Consider the following 14,397-nt stretch of genomic DNA (forward strand, 5'->3'; position numbering starts at 1 on the left):
CAGAGAGAGAGAGAGAGACACAGCAAGAGAGAGAAAAAGTGAAGAATCAAGCCACCAGGTCCGGGATTCAAACCATGGTTGGCCATGTGGGAGAGTCTAGTACCTTAACCACCACGCCACCTGCTGGCCCTTTGATTAATTAATTTAATTAATGGGTGAAGACTGTAAATGGGGGGAAAAAGTATTTTGTTTCATTTCAGCATGTACTTTCTGAACACTTTGGTTTTATTCTCCAAATCTCAATAGTAATGGCTTGAAATGGAACTCTGATCAGGAGAGACTGAGAAGCTTGTCTAGAAGTTGCATTTGCAGAAAAAAATACACTGTTTAACTTGGATTTTATGTTTATTTATTTAGGGTGTTCTGAAAGCTAATGGAGATTGTGGGGAGGTGGCTGAGGGCCCACAACTACCACTGCTTGCTACTCCCAAGTTGCTATGTTGAGCACTGCTCATGTTAGCATAATTCTTTTTTGTTTTCTTTTTTTGGAGAGGTTTTTGCCATAGCCCCTGACCAGAAAGAAAGAAAGAGACATAGAGACAGAAAGTGAGAAATCAACCCCCAGGAGGGATGGCCACACTGCAATCCCTTCTCCTCCATTCTCCTCTCGGGATCTTGGGCACATATGCACACAAGCCCAGTGTGAGTTTAAACCACCGGGTCCGGGACTCAAACCACGGTCGACTCCATGGGAGTCCAGCGACATAGCCATTACGTCAACTGCTGGTCCCATGTTAATATAATTTTTAAAACACAATTTCTCTGTTTAAGAAATTGACATCGAGTGTATACAGCGGTAATAGAGAGGAAAGTGCATGTACATAAGCATAAAAACTAAGGGAGTCAAAGTGGGGGGGTGCTTTTGTTTGAAATGATCAGAATCTGTGCCCCACAACATGGCCCTGGAGGTAGACCTTGAAGTACAGAAGGTAAACAAGCTTGGCAGCTTACACTCTGTGCTTATTTATGGTGTTCTCGCCACCCCAAACCTGAAGTGAACGCAAGCTGACAGTTCAAACCAAAGAAGCAGCAGCTTAATCATCTAGCAATTAATCAGAAGCTTGTGGGTTAATTATTTGAATGTTCACCTTCATGAATTTTATATGTAGAGTATGTAAGCTCTGTTTTATGTGTCTACAAAGGCAATTCTGTAACTCCTACCACAGAACTAGCATCTCCGATGCTAATTTGATTCTGATCTATATCTGATCATCTTTTCAAATGTCTTTTGTAAGTTAAGTCATGAGAGTTTGAAAGTGCCTGGTTTCATAACACAGCTTCCTACCCAATATCATACAAGAGTAAACTAAACTGAGTCCAATTTTGTACCTAGGCCCAGAGGTGATTCCAGCAGGAACTGCGAAGAGCCACGGCGATGCGCAAGTGAATAATGAGTAGTACCTACTGCGGCAACTCTTCGGCTAAAATGAGTGTCAATGAAGTAACAGCTTTCTCGTTGACTCTGGAGCAAAAAACTGGCTTTGCTTTTGTTGGGATTTTGTGTATCTTCTTGGGACTTCTTATTATCAGATGCTTTAAAATCCTGCTAGACCCGTATAGCAGCATGCCTTCCTCCACATGGGAAGATGAAGTTGAAGAGTTTGATAAAGGGACATTTGAGTACGCACTCGCATGAGAGTTTCCAGCTTTGTGATTTTTATGGTTATGCCACTGGGACACGTGGTGGGCACATTTGTAATTACCTCGAGTGTGTGGAAGAAGGCTCATTTCATTCACTGAATTCAATAAACATCTGTGATTAACTAATCCACCATGCCGTGTAAATGATAAATTATTGTTGAGATTCCTTACTTTCCTCTGTCCCCACATTGAGCTTTCTAATGAACTGAGCTTAAGGATTACACCAGTTCTATATACCACATTTGTTATTATCGTCAGCATCTGCCTTAAATTTCTGCTTCCTTTCTTATGCCAAGAAGCTAGCGGTTTCTAGCTTTCTCTTCTCTCCAAAGCCCACATACCCTCTCCATATTCCAGATTCAGGCCCCTTTAGCTTTCATTAATCAGGTCTTAAACAAAGGGATTTTCAGTCCAAAGAATAAATAGAATGTAATTTTTCTAATAATAGCCATAGGTCAAAAATTTCCACACCTGGAGAAAAAAAAAAAAGAAAACTCTTCAAGTAGCCATAAAGTTTCCCAAATCTCATAAAGCCCTGACTCTTCTAATTCTTCTTCTTCAATTTTTTGCAACTAAATGCTATAGCATGGGGTCCAAACCAGACCTGTTTTATACTGATCCTCCCTCCCCCAATCCTTGTATATGTAGAATTGAAAAGGGCGTTTCCAGCATGACTTCGTAGAAGGAGCACTCCATCTGAAACAAGAAGTACAGTCTTAGCTCTGCCTCTGTCAGAGCTCTGCAGCCTTGGATAAGTCATCTAATCTCTGTGTATTTTAATGAGGGAGCAAACCAGAGCATTTTAGGGACCAGCAGATGGTGTAATGGTTACATCACTGGACTCTCGCATGACAAAAGTTGGTTCAAGTCACAGACCTGGAGTCTTAAAACTCATGGCCAGTATGTGTGCTTGCAAGCCCAAAATCCTCAGAGGAGAATACAGGAGAAAGGATTGTTGGCGTAGTCATCCCCTTGGGAGGTGACTTCTCACTTTCTGTCTCTCTATATCTCTTTGTCTCTCCAGCAAGTGCACACACCCTATAGCAAAAATCATTTTTTTATAAAAAGACTACATTTAATAGTCTTTTTTTAATTCCAGGGCCTTCTGAATGAGACTAGTGTACCTGAAAACCCAGACATTTGAGATGAATGAGTATTTAAGATGCCATGAGGGACCAGCAGTTAGCATAATGGCTATGTGGCTGGACTCCCATGTAGCCGACCGTGGTTCGAGTTCCAGACCCGGTGGCTTAAACTCATGTCTGGCGCATGTGCGTGCTTGCCCAAGATCCCGAGAGGAGAATGGAGGAGAAGGGATTGCAGCATGGCCATCCCCCCTGGGGGGTGATTTCTTGCTTTCTGTCTCTCTGTCTCTCTCTGTCTTTCAGGCAAGCGAATGCGCCCTATAACAAAAAACTCTCAAATAAAGAAACAAAAAAGAGATTTTTTTTAAAAAGATGCCATGAAAAGTCCTTCTGATTAGGAAACTATACTCAGAAATAGAGTTAGGCCGTGTGCATGCATGCCAGAAGTCCCAGGAGGAGAAGGGATTATAACATGGTCTTTCCCCCTACCTCAGGGGGGTGATTTGTCCCTTTCCCCTTCACTGTCTCTGACAAATAAATCGCCTACAGAAAAAAAAAAAAAAAAAAAAGGAGTTAGCACCAAATTACCTGCTTTCCATTTATTCGAACCTCTTACCAATCACTTCTGTTTGGGACTACTATTTTCATTTTCTCTTTATCTCAGTTTTACAGATAAAAAACTGAGACTGAGAGAGATTAAATGAAGTCACTAAGCAGGGGAGTGGTTGTGTTAGGAGCTGAACTCGGGCAGGGTAACTCTGTTGCTCTTCCTGACATTGCCTTCAACTTTCTACATATAACAGACTTAATTACTGCTCAGGTTTATGGCATTGCAAAACCAAGCGTCTTTGGGGGATTGATAGATTCTTCCCATTCCTAAAAGATTTAGAACACATCTGGGACCAGCAGTTAGCATAATGGCTATGTTGCTGGACTCCCATGTAGTCGACCACAGTTCGAGTCCTGGACCCAGAGGCTTAAACTCACGCCAGGCGCGTGTGCGTGCGTGCCCAAGATCCCGAGAGGAGAAAAGGGGAGAAGGGATTGTGGCATGGCCATCCCCCCTGGAGGGTGATTTCTCTCTTTCTGTCTGTCTCTCTGTGTCTGTCTGGCGAGTGCACGCGCCCTATAGCAAAAACCTCTCCAAAAAAAAAAAGAACACATCTGTATATGTGAGTTGGTTGTAGAATTTCTGAATTAGACCGTCTCCTCACGGAGGCTCTTTGTACCTTAGTTAGGACAAACGTGTAAGCCTGGAGGTCCTCATAGCCAGTTAGTAATTTGGCTTAAGAATCTCTCTTGAGTCACGATCAGCTAAACACACTGAACGTTGTATGTACCGGGACACTATGCATCTCTTGTGTGACCACAGATTTTAAAGTGTTTTCTAAAATATGTTTTTAAGTAACAGGCATTCCATTTATCTCCTAGAGAAGACACCTTCCAGGCCCTCTGTTTTGGTGACTAGAACAAAGCCAAGCCAGATGTTTTATTTCAAAGGAGAAAGGCCCATACAATCAAAAGGCAAAATAACTTTATGAAATATGAACATCAGTTCTGAAAGCTCAATTGCTATAAGCTTTTCTGACATGATCAATTCTGCCACAATATTATTGCTAATCTCACTGAAGAGATTTTATTTTTTTTGAGAGAGAGAGAGATTTTTGCTATAGGGCATGAGACAGAGACAGAAAGGAAGAAATCCCCCCCCCACAATCCCTTCTCCTTCATTCTCCTCTCAGGATTTTGGGCACACATGCACACACACCCAATAAGTCTGGGACTCAAAACTGCAGTAGACTACTTGGGAGTCCAGTAATGTAACCATTAAGCCATCTGCTGGTTCCAAGAAATTCTATTACCGTAAAGTGTTTTAATTCACAGTTTTTATTCATGATCTACTTTATGCTTTAGACTTTCAGAGGTAAGGAGTGGGACAGAAAATTCAGCCTCTGCATTTTTAGAACTAGAACCGGGATTAAAAAGTATGTAAGGCTGGTTACAGTACAGCTACAACATGGAAATCTCATGAAATGCTAGTTCTTCAAGAATAGATGTCTAAAGTCATAACCAATCAGCTCTTAGCTGTACCTTTCCAAACGCCTTGACAGAGACACAGGAGGAAAGATGGAGGAGCTTCAGGAAAGATGGAGACAGCTTCCTCCTGGTACCTTAAACCACCTGCCTGAAAGGTCTAAATCAGGTTCACCTTTCAATGTTGGCTTTATGAACGGTGTCATTTCATTCATATCCCCAAACTATCTCCCATATGCTCCTGAATGTCTGAATCCCCTTAATAGAGAACAAAGACTTTCATTTCACAGTTAGAGATAAAAGGCTTAGAATGAAAATGTCTGGTTGATGTAAGACCAAGACTAAAACTAATCTGTACTACACTGTAGTCAGGCAGTCAGTCAGCAAGAGAGAAGAACTGATTGATCTCTGAGGCATTCACAGTTTTTGGTGCAGGAAAAAAGTTAAAAGAGTAAGCAGGTAGCCCCTGAAGGAATGTGGGGGGAGGATATCAGTTTATAGCTTCTGTCCCGATCCGGTGAGTGGAACTTGTTTTGGGTCTCCCAGCTACATTCTAGCTGCCCCCTAGTCTAAACAACCCAGCTGAATCTGACATGTGACTGGTTCTCATGCTTAAAGACTGTCTACGTGGGGAATTCGAACCCTTCTCCAACAAATAAAAGTCTTGTCCTGGTAGCCTTTAAAAGCAGGTCGAGTTATAGTTACTAGTAAAAAAAACCTGCTGAAGCCTCATGACATTAGCTTATTTAGTATGACATGTATGCGACTAAAAGCATCTGAGGGGTTTTACTTAGGTATCTCCAGACTCCTTTCTATAATCCTGTATCTGTTTAGCAGTTGACCTTGCCCCTTATTTTAATAGGCACGATACCTATCCCAGTCTCTAGTGATTCATCCCAGATTCACGTCAGAATCTCAGATGTGACTAAGCAAAAGTCACCAGCCAATTGTAAATATTACCAAAATAGTAAAAGCAAGCACCGTGCACAACCGGTGCTGTTCTACACCCCATGCACAAGTTAACTTGCTTGAGCCTCACAATAATTCTACAAGGTAGCTACCGTTATTAACCACATCTGTATTTGCAGATGGGCAATTAAGACTCGGAGACATTGAATAATTTGCCTGAGTTCACACAGCTAGGACGTAGCAGGGCCAAGATATAAATTGAGCATTCTCACTCTAGAGCTTTGCTTTTAACCATGATATTTTACCCCAACTGAGCTACTCAGACAACAGAAAACTACTTGGATAGTTTCTTATAAGACACAAGGAGGACACATTCAATCATCCTAATTGAAAACCAATGACAGAACCTGCAGGGAGGAATCGTTTGAGCCATTTTAATAATCACCAAATCACAGATTTGAGCAAAGCCTTTTTCTTAACAAAACTCAAAAACTGGGTTTGATTAAAAAAAGAAATCTTTTCTCCAGATGGAAACAAAAAGGTTATTTTTGACCTTCCTAGTAGTGCCACAGGAAAACTTACCTGTGGTTTGATTCCTGCTTAAAATACTTTTCCCACTAGGTAGAAATATTTTTATAAATCATTGGTTTTATTCTCAATCTGCTCACTTCTCATGCAGGGAAGAGTTAAGATAATATCTACTATAAGCAAGATACAATAATTCAGATGCCATTTTCTAGTTACAAAGTATAGGGACTATCTCTGGAGGACTATATTTTGGTGCACAGGCTGAGCAATAAGAAGTCACTAGGACTCAAAATCGAAATAAGACCATCAGAATCAATTTATCTAGCCCCAAATGACTTAGCAATTCTCATATTTTTTGGATGTTTACTATTGAGCAATCCAATTTTCCTTATAAATTAAAAAAAAAAAAACCTTACTTCCTGTTGAAAAGGATTAATGGTTTACCACCACTTACCAGTTTATGTGGTACTTAAGGTTCCTCAGGTCTAATGAGCAGGTGGGGCTGATAGTACCACTCCAGGCCAATCACTGCACAGTCTTCTCTTTCAAGAAGGATTCTAACCAATAAGAAGAAGCCTAAGATTCTGGGCTGAAAGCAAGGTGCCCCATATATTCCTGAGTGATGCTGAAACAGGTTACGCTTCCTAAGAAGAAGGCTTCTGGGTGGTAAGTTAAACATTTCCGGACAGAATAAAAATGCACTTAGTATTAAGTCATAAAGTAGATTCTGAGGTGTAAGGGTGAAGGTGTCAAGGACTATGAAGAGAAGTGACATATTCTGCAAAAACTAAAAAGATAATGCTTCCACTTATAATTTCTCCAGGAAAGGCTATTTGAGAGTTGACGCTGGATTTTTTTTTTTAATTCTAAGAAATAGTTTTAATCATTGCATGAGAGAAGCATGTTTCTATTTGAATTTATCTTATCTTTCTAGAACTTTCTTTGAAAAGCCAAATCTTGAGGTAGCAATAAAAAAATATTCTAAAGAGAATGTTTTGCGGTAGGCTCATATTATGGAATTGTGAAGATTACTGTGTAGTCTATTCATTTCACAGGCAAACAGAAACCTCTCAATGACTGAGAACATTTCATTGAAAGAAGGCAGTAGAGTATGACTATTTTACCTAAACACAGCATAGGACTTTATCAAGAGTTATGATTTATTTCCCTATCATATTTTTTAAAGGTTCCATAATAGTATTTGTAAAGCCAACAAATAAATGAGCAACTGAACCATTTTGAAAGATGGTACAAGAACCAACAACTTACAGAAACATCAGCTTGACTGGCTGTACTTTTAACATTTTCATTTTAAATGTAAGTTTTCTACTTGTTGCATAGGTAAAATATTTCTAGAATAAAAGTATTACTTGAATATGGGCAGTTTTTTAAAGCTAGGAGGAAATTTTTAAGGAAGTGTTAGATTTAAAACTTTTTATTTTATGGTATATGTTCCTATCAACCATAATGTACTTGGCAGTTTCCACTTTTAGTACTGTCAATTTCTGGCTGAGAATATTCTCATTCGTTCTGTCCTAAAAATCATATTGAATCCAAATGCACTGAATCCTCACAAATACTACTAAGGCAGGTAACATTTTAAAGATGCCATTGGACATTCTGTTTGCTGAGGCAGGTCCCCAGTTATTTATTACAGGATTTAATTGCTCAGGTGACTGAGGTTTTAGTGAGATGAATTTAAAATTGTGTGTCTCATAAAAGCAACCTATTTCCTCATACCCCACCCCTACTTAAATATATTTGTGTTATTACCTGTATTACTTGGAATAAGCTTAATTTTCTTTTTCAATGACAGCTCTGAAGAACATTCCGAAGATGGTATAGGAGACAATATATCAAGAATCTATTTATTGAGTTTGTCTAGAATAAAAGCCAGGAGCTCTCTAATGTGACCACATTAGTGTTTATTTTGAGAAGGAAATACATATTTTTTTAAACAGCCATAAAATAGATAGCTTAATCCAAAAAAAAAAAATCCATTTTTGGAAGATGTCACTCAACAACTCTGCCAACATATTTCTGGATCCAATGCCCAGTAATACCAACCGCTTTCAAGTGAATGTCGTGAATGAGGGCCACGAGAGCAGTGCTGCTGTAGACGACAACACTGACCCACCACATTATGAAGAAACCTCTTTCGGGGATGAAGCTCAGCACAGAATCAGAGTTAGCTTTAGACCTGGGAGCCAGGAGTGCTATGACAATTTCCTCCAAACTGGAGAAGCTGCTAAGACAGATGCCAGCTTTCATGCTTACGATTCTCACACAAACACATACTACCTACAAACGTTTGGTCACAACACCGTGGATGCTGTGCCCAAGATCGAGTACTATCGCAACACCGGCAGCATCAGTGGGCCCAAGGTCAACCGGCCCAGCCTGCTGGAGATTCATGAGCAACTTGCAAAGGTAAGTTGGAGGAGGCAAGGTCATTTCCTCCTTTGTAATCATACTGTGAAAGTGAAAAGATCACAGAGGAGATCTTTTCCAAACCATCCGTCTTACTTACTTACACTGTACTCCCTGGTTCCCGGATAAACAGAAAAACACAAAAAGTGCTCCATAAATGTTTACTGACTTAGGATAGAGAACTAAAGGATTAACTCTGAAAGTTAGGCAATGTGTCGTATCTTGTTTACAGTGATAGTCTATTCAATTCACACTTAGTTAAACATGTCAAACTGAATAGCAGGCTGGTTCCATCTTAGTATTAATGCCTCCACACCAATTGTGGGGGAAAAGAAGCACGGTGCTTGCTGTAGTTAACACTGTGGTGCCTGCCTTTAGTGTGCATAGCTATATTTTTTTATATTCTTTAAAGGGACAGCAGAGATTTGTAAGATTCAGCGTTTTATCCCTTCCTTCTTCAAAACTTTGCCTGAGGCTCCTGAATGTACTTACCCATATAAAACTAACTAAGTTAAATTTAAAAACGGAAGCAGCGAAAGTAGCTAAACTCTTCATTATTTAAGGAAATTAGCCAGGGCTCCCAAATCAGCTAGAAGTATGAGACAGCAGTTTTCCTAATCTTGTAGCAAATCAGTTAGAAGCTTAGTCGATTTCTTCTGTGATAACTTGCTCTAAACTTTATTGATGGACATTATCTTCCTCCTCATCTGAAATATAGTTAAGAATAAATACCATTTATAAAATATAATTACGTACTAAGAAGAATAATTAGATATTATATATTCAAATGTAGTTTACTCTTGCCCAGGTTTGGTTTTTGTTTTTGTTTTTGTTTTTCTTATTTTGGTTTGTTTGTTTGTTTGTTTGTTGCCATAGGATATGTGAGAGACAAAGAGAGAGAGTTAGAAAGCACCTCCCCACCCAAGGAGGATGGCCACATTACAATCCCTTTCACTCTCGTGTCCTCTCCAGATTCTGGGCACATATGTATACATGGCTGTGTGCTTTTCTGGCCACCAGAGACTTGAACATGCCATGCAGGACCCAGCTGCCTTAACTACCATGCCACCAACTAGCCTTTGCCCTACTTTTGAGAAGAGAAAAAAAAGGATTAGAATAGTTACTTTCATATTCATGCATTCATTCAATAATTTTAAGTTTTGTTCTTTCTTGAAAGAGAGAGAGACAGAGACCACAAGAGACAAGCACCTTCAGCAGGGTTTCACACCACAATTCCTACCCCATCCCGACCTTTCAGCCAGCCAGGATCATGGGCCACAGTGGCCGGACCACTATTCAATGATTTTTTTTTTTAATTAAATGATTCCCCACTCCATAGATTCCAGGAGTACTGTTCTCAGGAAATATATTAATATAGGGGGAAATCTCCTTTTTGTTTCTGCTCATCCTTCTTTCCACGAGGAAGCCCATTTCCAAATAGTCCCCTTGGCTGCCCAGTTCGTTGACTCTGGTCCTACCACCAGAGGCCAAGTTACTCTTCAAGGAGGAGGCCATGTCCTTAACTGTCCTCCATCTCCTCTCCCTATGTACCATATCGGCAACACTGCTGAGTGGCTGGTTTCTTTATAGACACAAGCTTTAGATCTTATTTGGGATATGTGATGCTTTGATCAAAAGAAGTTAGCAACGTGGCAGCTTCAGGCAAAACATCAGCCCCATGAAGATTTTTGAGAAGGGAGGCAATTTGAAACTCCTGAAATCAGACTGAGGTAGTACTTTCCTTTTCCAAGTGAGAGGAGAGAAAAGAGAGAAGAAAAAAGAAAAGAAGGTCGACAGACAAGAGTACTGAGGGCTTCAATAAAACATGGGAGGATTGGACCAGCAATTGGCGTAATGGCTGTGTCGCTGGACTTCCATGTAGTCGACTGTGGTTTGAGTTCTGGACCCGGTGGCTTAAACTCACGCTGGGCACATGTGCATGCGTGCCCAAGATCCTGAGAGGAGAATAGAGAAGGAATTGTGGCGTGGCCATACCCCCTGTGGAGTGATTTCTCGCTTCCTGTCTCTCTGTCTCTCTCTGTCTTTCTGGCGAGCACATGCGCCCTATAGCAAAAACCTCTCAAAAAAGAAAAACATGGAAGGGGCAGAAAGAGAAATTTAGAGATTTCAATTCGGTTCTGAAAAAGCAAATTTAAGCAAAGTACTAAAAATAGAACAATGACAAAAAACCCTGAAATTCTACCATACTCTACAATGTTACCTGTGATAACTTTTAAAGCTGCCTCCTCTGTTAAAATTGGTATCAAAATTGAAATAGTCACATTCATCCCCTCCCCCAATTTACAATGGAACCAAAAACATTTTAACTCCATTAAAAAGGAAATAGATGTAACTCATATTATTCTTAGGATTGACATTCTAGAGAGAGAAAAGTAGCTTATTTATAATTTCTAAAGCAATAGCTCATGTATATCTTTAAATAAAGGCAGAAAAGCTCTGATGGAAAAGTTGTTTTAAAACCCTCTGAATAACCACACCACAGGATGCTATAGCTGTATTTGACACACTTGATAGCTATTTGGTCTGCTCTTTTATTTTTAAAGAAATAAGACTAAAGACTTTGAGTTAAACCATTTTTTTTCCCTCAGACACAAAGGAATGACAAATTAATTATATTAAAAATTAGGTTTAAGCTCAGTGTACTGAATTGAGCTTGTGAAAGAGAGAGAGAGAGAGAGTGCGAACACAAGAGAGGAAGAAAGCACCCCTAATGGGGCATGGTCACATTGCAATCCCTTCTCCTCCATTTCTCCATCTTTTCAGGATCTGGGGCATGCACACGCACATAGTCAGCATGTTTTTCAAGCTACTGGCATGAGATTTGAACCGTAGTCACCCATATGAGATCCAGCTCCCTTAACCACTAGGCCACAGGGCCAGCCCAAGTTATTTCTCTTTATGAACTGGACTCTCACTTGTCCAGAGTACTTCACCTCGATTAAATTATGTAGAAGTATCCACATGGGAGTAGAACTGAAATACAGCCACCATATTGATGACGGGCACGTTCCAGCAACCAGGACCATTCTAGTGCTGCTGGAGTTCTATGGACCAGTCTGCCTATCTGCATGTCCTACATCTGTGCCCTCCTCTCACTGCAGATGCTCCTAGTCTGGGCCTTCTTCAATTTCTCCCTTTCTGCCTTGCTAGTGAATGTGACTCAGCTGTTACCCTTGTCCCACATCCCACCCTACAATAAGAGATGAGGACCCACAATGGAACGTGGCTGTGCTGCCACCTCCTTGTGGCCCTGGACACTTTTAAAGGAGTTCCTCAAATCACAACCAGAAATAATTATTAGAACAAATATTACATAATAAGGATCAGATACTTCACAGGATTTGTGAGCAAAAAAAAAATAATAATTATATATATATACACACACACACACACACACACACACACACACACACATACACATATATGAATAATAGTGCTTACTTAAATCACTTAAAAGTAAAAAGCAATGGGTGCTATAGAATTCTGTATCCATGATTATAATGGTTTTAAAAGCCTTATAACAACAGTCCATGGTGCTGAAGGGCATGACATAGTCAGGAATACAGTTGAAGTTTGTACAAATCCTAGTTATAATTTTGAGGTTATAGGAAAAATCTACGTGACAAAAATATTAAAATAAAAATACGTGAATAAAAATATTAAAATAAAAATATATTTGGTGGGCCAGCAGGTGGCATGGTGGTTAAGGGCATTGGACTCCCACATGGCCGACCGCAGTTCGAGTCCTGGACGTGGCAGCTTGCTTTCTCATTTTCTCTCTCTCTCTCTCTCTCTCTCTCTGTCCCTCTCTGGTCAAATTAAAGTAAATAAATAAATAATAAAGTTAAATAAAAAAATTATTAAAAATAAATATATGTGAAAGACCTTAAGCCTCTACCTCAATTGAAACTAGGAGTAATAGATATTAACAGAAATTATACTCACAAGGATTTGAGATTATAGTTGAAGGAATCCTTTTCAGTTTCTGTGTAACAAAGAAACAAATGCTTATCCTGTTGGTTACCAATCATGGATTTCTGGAAACTAGTTACAAGCAGGAGAAAAAGATTCTTTGTGCTTTACTTGCTCTGCAATATTAAACAAGCTACATAACTTCTATGTATTTTGTGGAGTGCTTTTGAAAATTAGTCTTATACACATTGCCTGTGATGGGTAGGAACTAAATAAATGGCTGTCATTGATGATGGTAGCAAATTTTATACTAGCTTATTATTTAAAAAGTAAAATATACACTGGTAAAATACTTAACAAGTACTAAATGATGTCTCTCTTCTACCATAAACCTTCAGTTACCCAGAGCAATTATTATGGAGAGTTGTTTGTAAATCCTTCCAGAAATCTTCTAGGCTTATACAAATATACACATTTATCTTTTAAAAAAATCTGTATTCCTATCTAATTTTATGTCTGCATTCTTTTTTTCCACATAATTATTAGAACTTATTTTATACATTATTCTGTACTCTGCCATGTTCACCAAATAATATATCGTCAAAATCTTTCTGTATTAAATCATGTATAATGATTATTTGACATATAACAAAAATTAGTATTTTTACTTTGTAAGGAGAATTCTGCTTTCAGAATCCAGCTTAATTCTTATGGCTACATTTTCATATGCAACTGCTAACTATAAGAAGAACCAAAACAGGGGAACCAGCAGTTAGCATAATGGCTATGTCGCTGGACTCCCACATAGTCGACCGCGGTTCGCGTCCCAGACCCAATGGCTTAAAACTCACGCGGGGCGCGTGTGCGTGCGTGCCCAAGATCCCAAGAGGAGAATGGAGGAGAAGGGATTGTGGCGTGACCATCCCCCCTGGGGGGGTCATTTCTCGCTTTCTGTCTCTCTGTTTCTCTCTGTCTGTCTGGCGAGTGCACGCGCCCTATAGCAAAAATCTCTCAAAAAAAAAAAAAAAAAAAAAGAAGAAGAACCAAACAGAGCTCTTCTTCAGCCTTACTAACCACCATTTTTGTTAGCATTTCTGAAAAACACAAGTACAAAGGATTTGGAAAATATTAAGATATAGTCTTTCTATCAAAGCCATGTGTTCTGATGTCAGTGAAATAAACTGTTTATAAAAAGTATAAAATACGGGGAACCAGCAGTTAGCGTAATGGCTATGTTGCTGGGCTCCCACATAGTCAACCATGGTTCGCGTCCCAGACCCGGTGGCTTAAAACTCATGCCGGGCGCGTGTGCGTGCATACCCAAGATCCCGAGAGGAGAATGGAGGAGAAGGGATTGCGGCATGGCCATCCCCCCCTGGGGGGGTGATTTCTTGCTTTCTGTCTCTATGTCTCTCTCTTTCTGTCTGGCGAGCGCACGCGCCCGATAGCAAAAACCTCTCCCAAAAAAAAGAAAAAAGTATAAAATACTATAGTAATTAAAATGCAAATATTATTTTTAAGAAAGTCTGCTGTATAGAAACTGATCCAAAACAAAAATTTAAAAATTACTTCACATTTGGGTCATTGGACTGTTAGCAACTAAAAGTAATTTGTAAATAAAATTAGTAAGATTAACTGCAGTGAAAGATTCTTTGTCCTATCCTTGCTCTGTAATATTAAACAAACCAACCAACCATTTTTTTTTTTTTTGAGAGATTTTCACTGTAGGGCGCGTGCGCTCGCCAGACAGACAGAGAGAGACATAGAGACAGAAAGCGAGAAATCACCCCCCAGGGGGGATGGTCACGCCGCAATCCCTTCTCCTCCATTCTCCTCT

General features: G+C 39.7%; 2 protein-coding genes across 6 annotated transcripts in view; both read left to right on the plus strand.

Moving 5' to 3' along the window:
- CTXN2 (cortexin 2) overlaps nt 1-1,721 on the plus strand; it is a 15,909-nt gene extending 14,188 nt beyond the window's left edge. The window contains exon 2 of the mRNA XM_006151069.3: nt 1,334-1,721. Within this exon, the coding sequence (XP_006151131.1) occupies nt 1,391-1,636 (246 nt within the window). The 5' untranslated portion in view covers nt 1,334-1,390 and the 3' untranslated portion in view covers nt 1,637-1,721. The remainder of the gene's footprint in view (nt 1-1,333) is intronic.
- A 5,096-nt stretch (nt 1,722-6,817) lies between these two features.
- Nucleotides 6,818-14,397, plus strand: part of SLC12A1 (solute carrier family 12 member 1) — a 109,329-nt gene continuing 101,749 nt past the window's right edge. For 3 of the 5 annotated variants that reach the window (XM_006151071.2, XM_014588828.1, XM_006151074.2), the window contains exons 1-2: nt 6,819-6,863; nt 8,014-8,627. In XM_006151071.2, coding sequence (XP_006151133.1) covers nt 8,208-8,627 — 420 coding nt within the window. In that variant the 5' untranslated portion in view covers nt 6,819-6,863; nt 8,014-8,207. Of the gene's footprint in view, nt 6,864-8,013; nt 8,628-14,397 lie in introns of all 5 variants that reach the window. The other 2 variants (XM_006151073.2, XM_006151072.2) reach the window with 1 other exon arrangement.

Source organism: Tupaia chinensis, unplaced genomic scaffold (assembly GCF_000334495.1).
Source record: "Tupaia chinensis unplaced genomic scaffold, TupChi_1.0 Scaffold000312_2, whole genome shotgun sequence".
Taxonomy (NCBI): domain Eukaryota; kingdom Metazoa; phylum Chordata; class Mammalia; order Scandentia; family Tupaiidae; genus Tupaia; species Tupaia belangeri.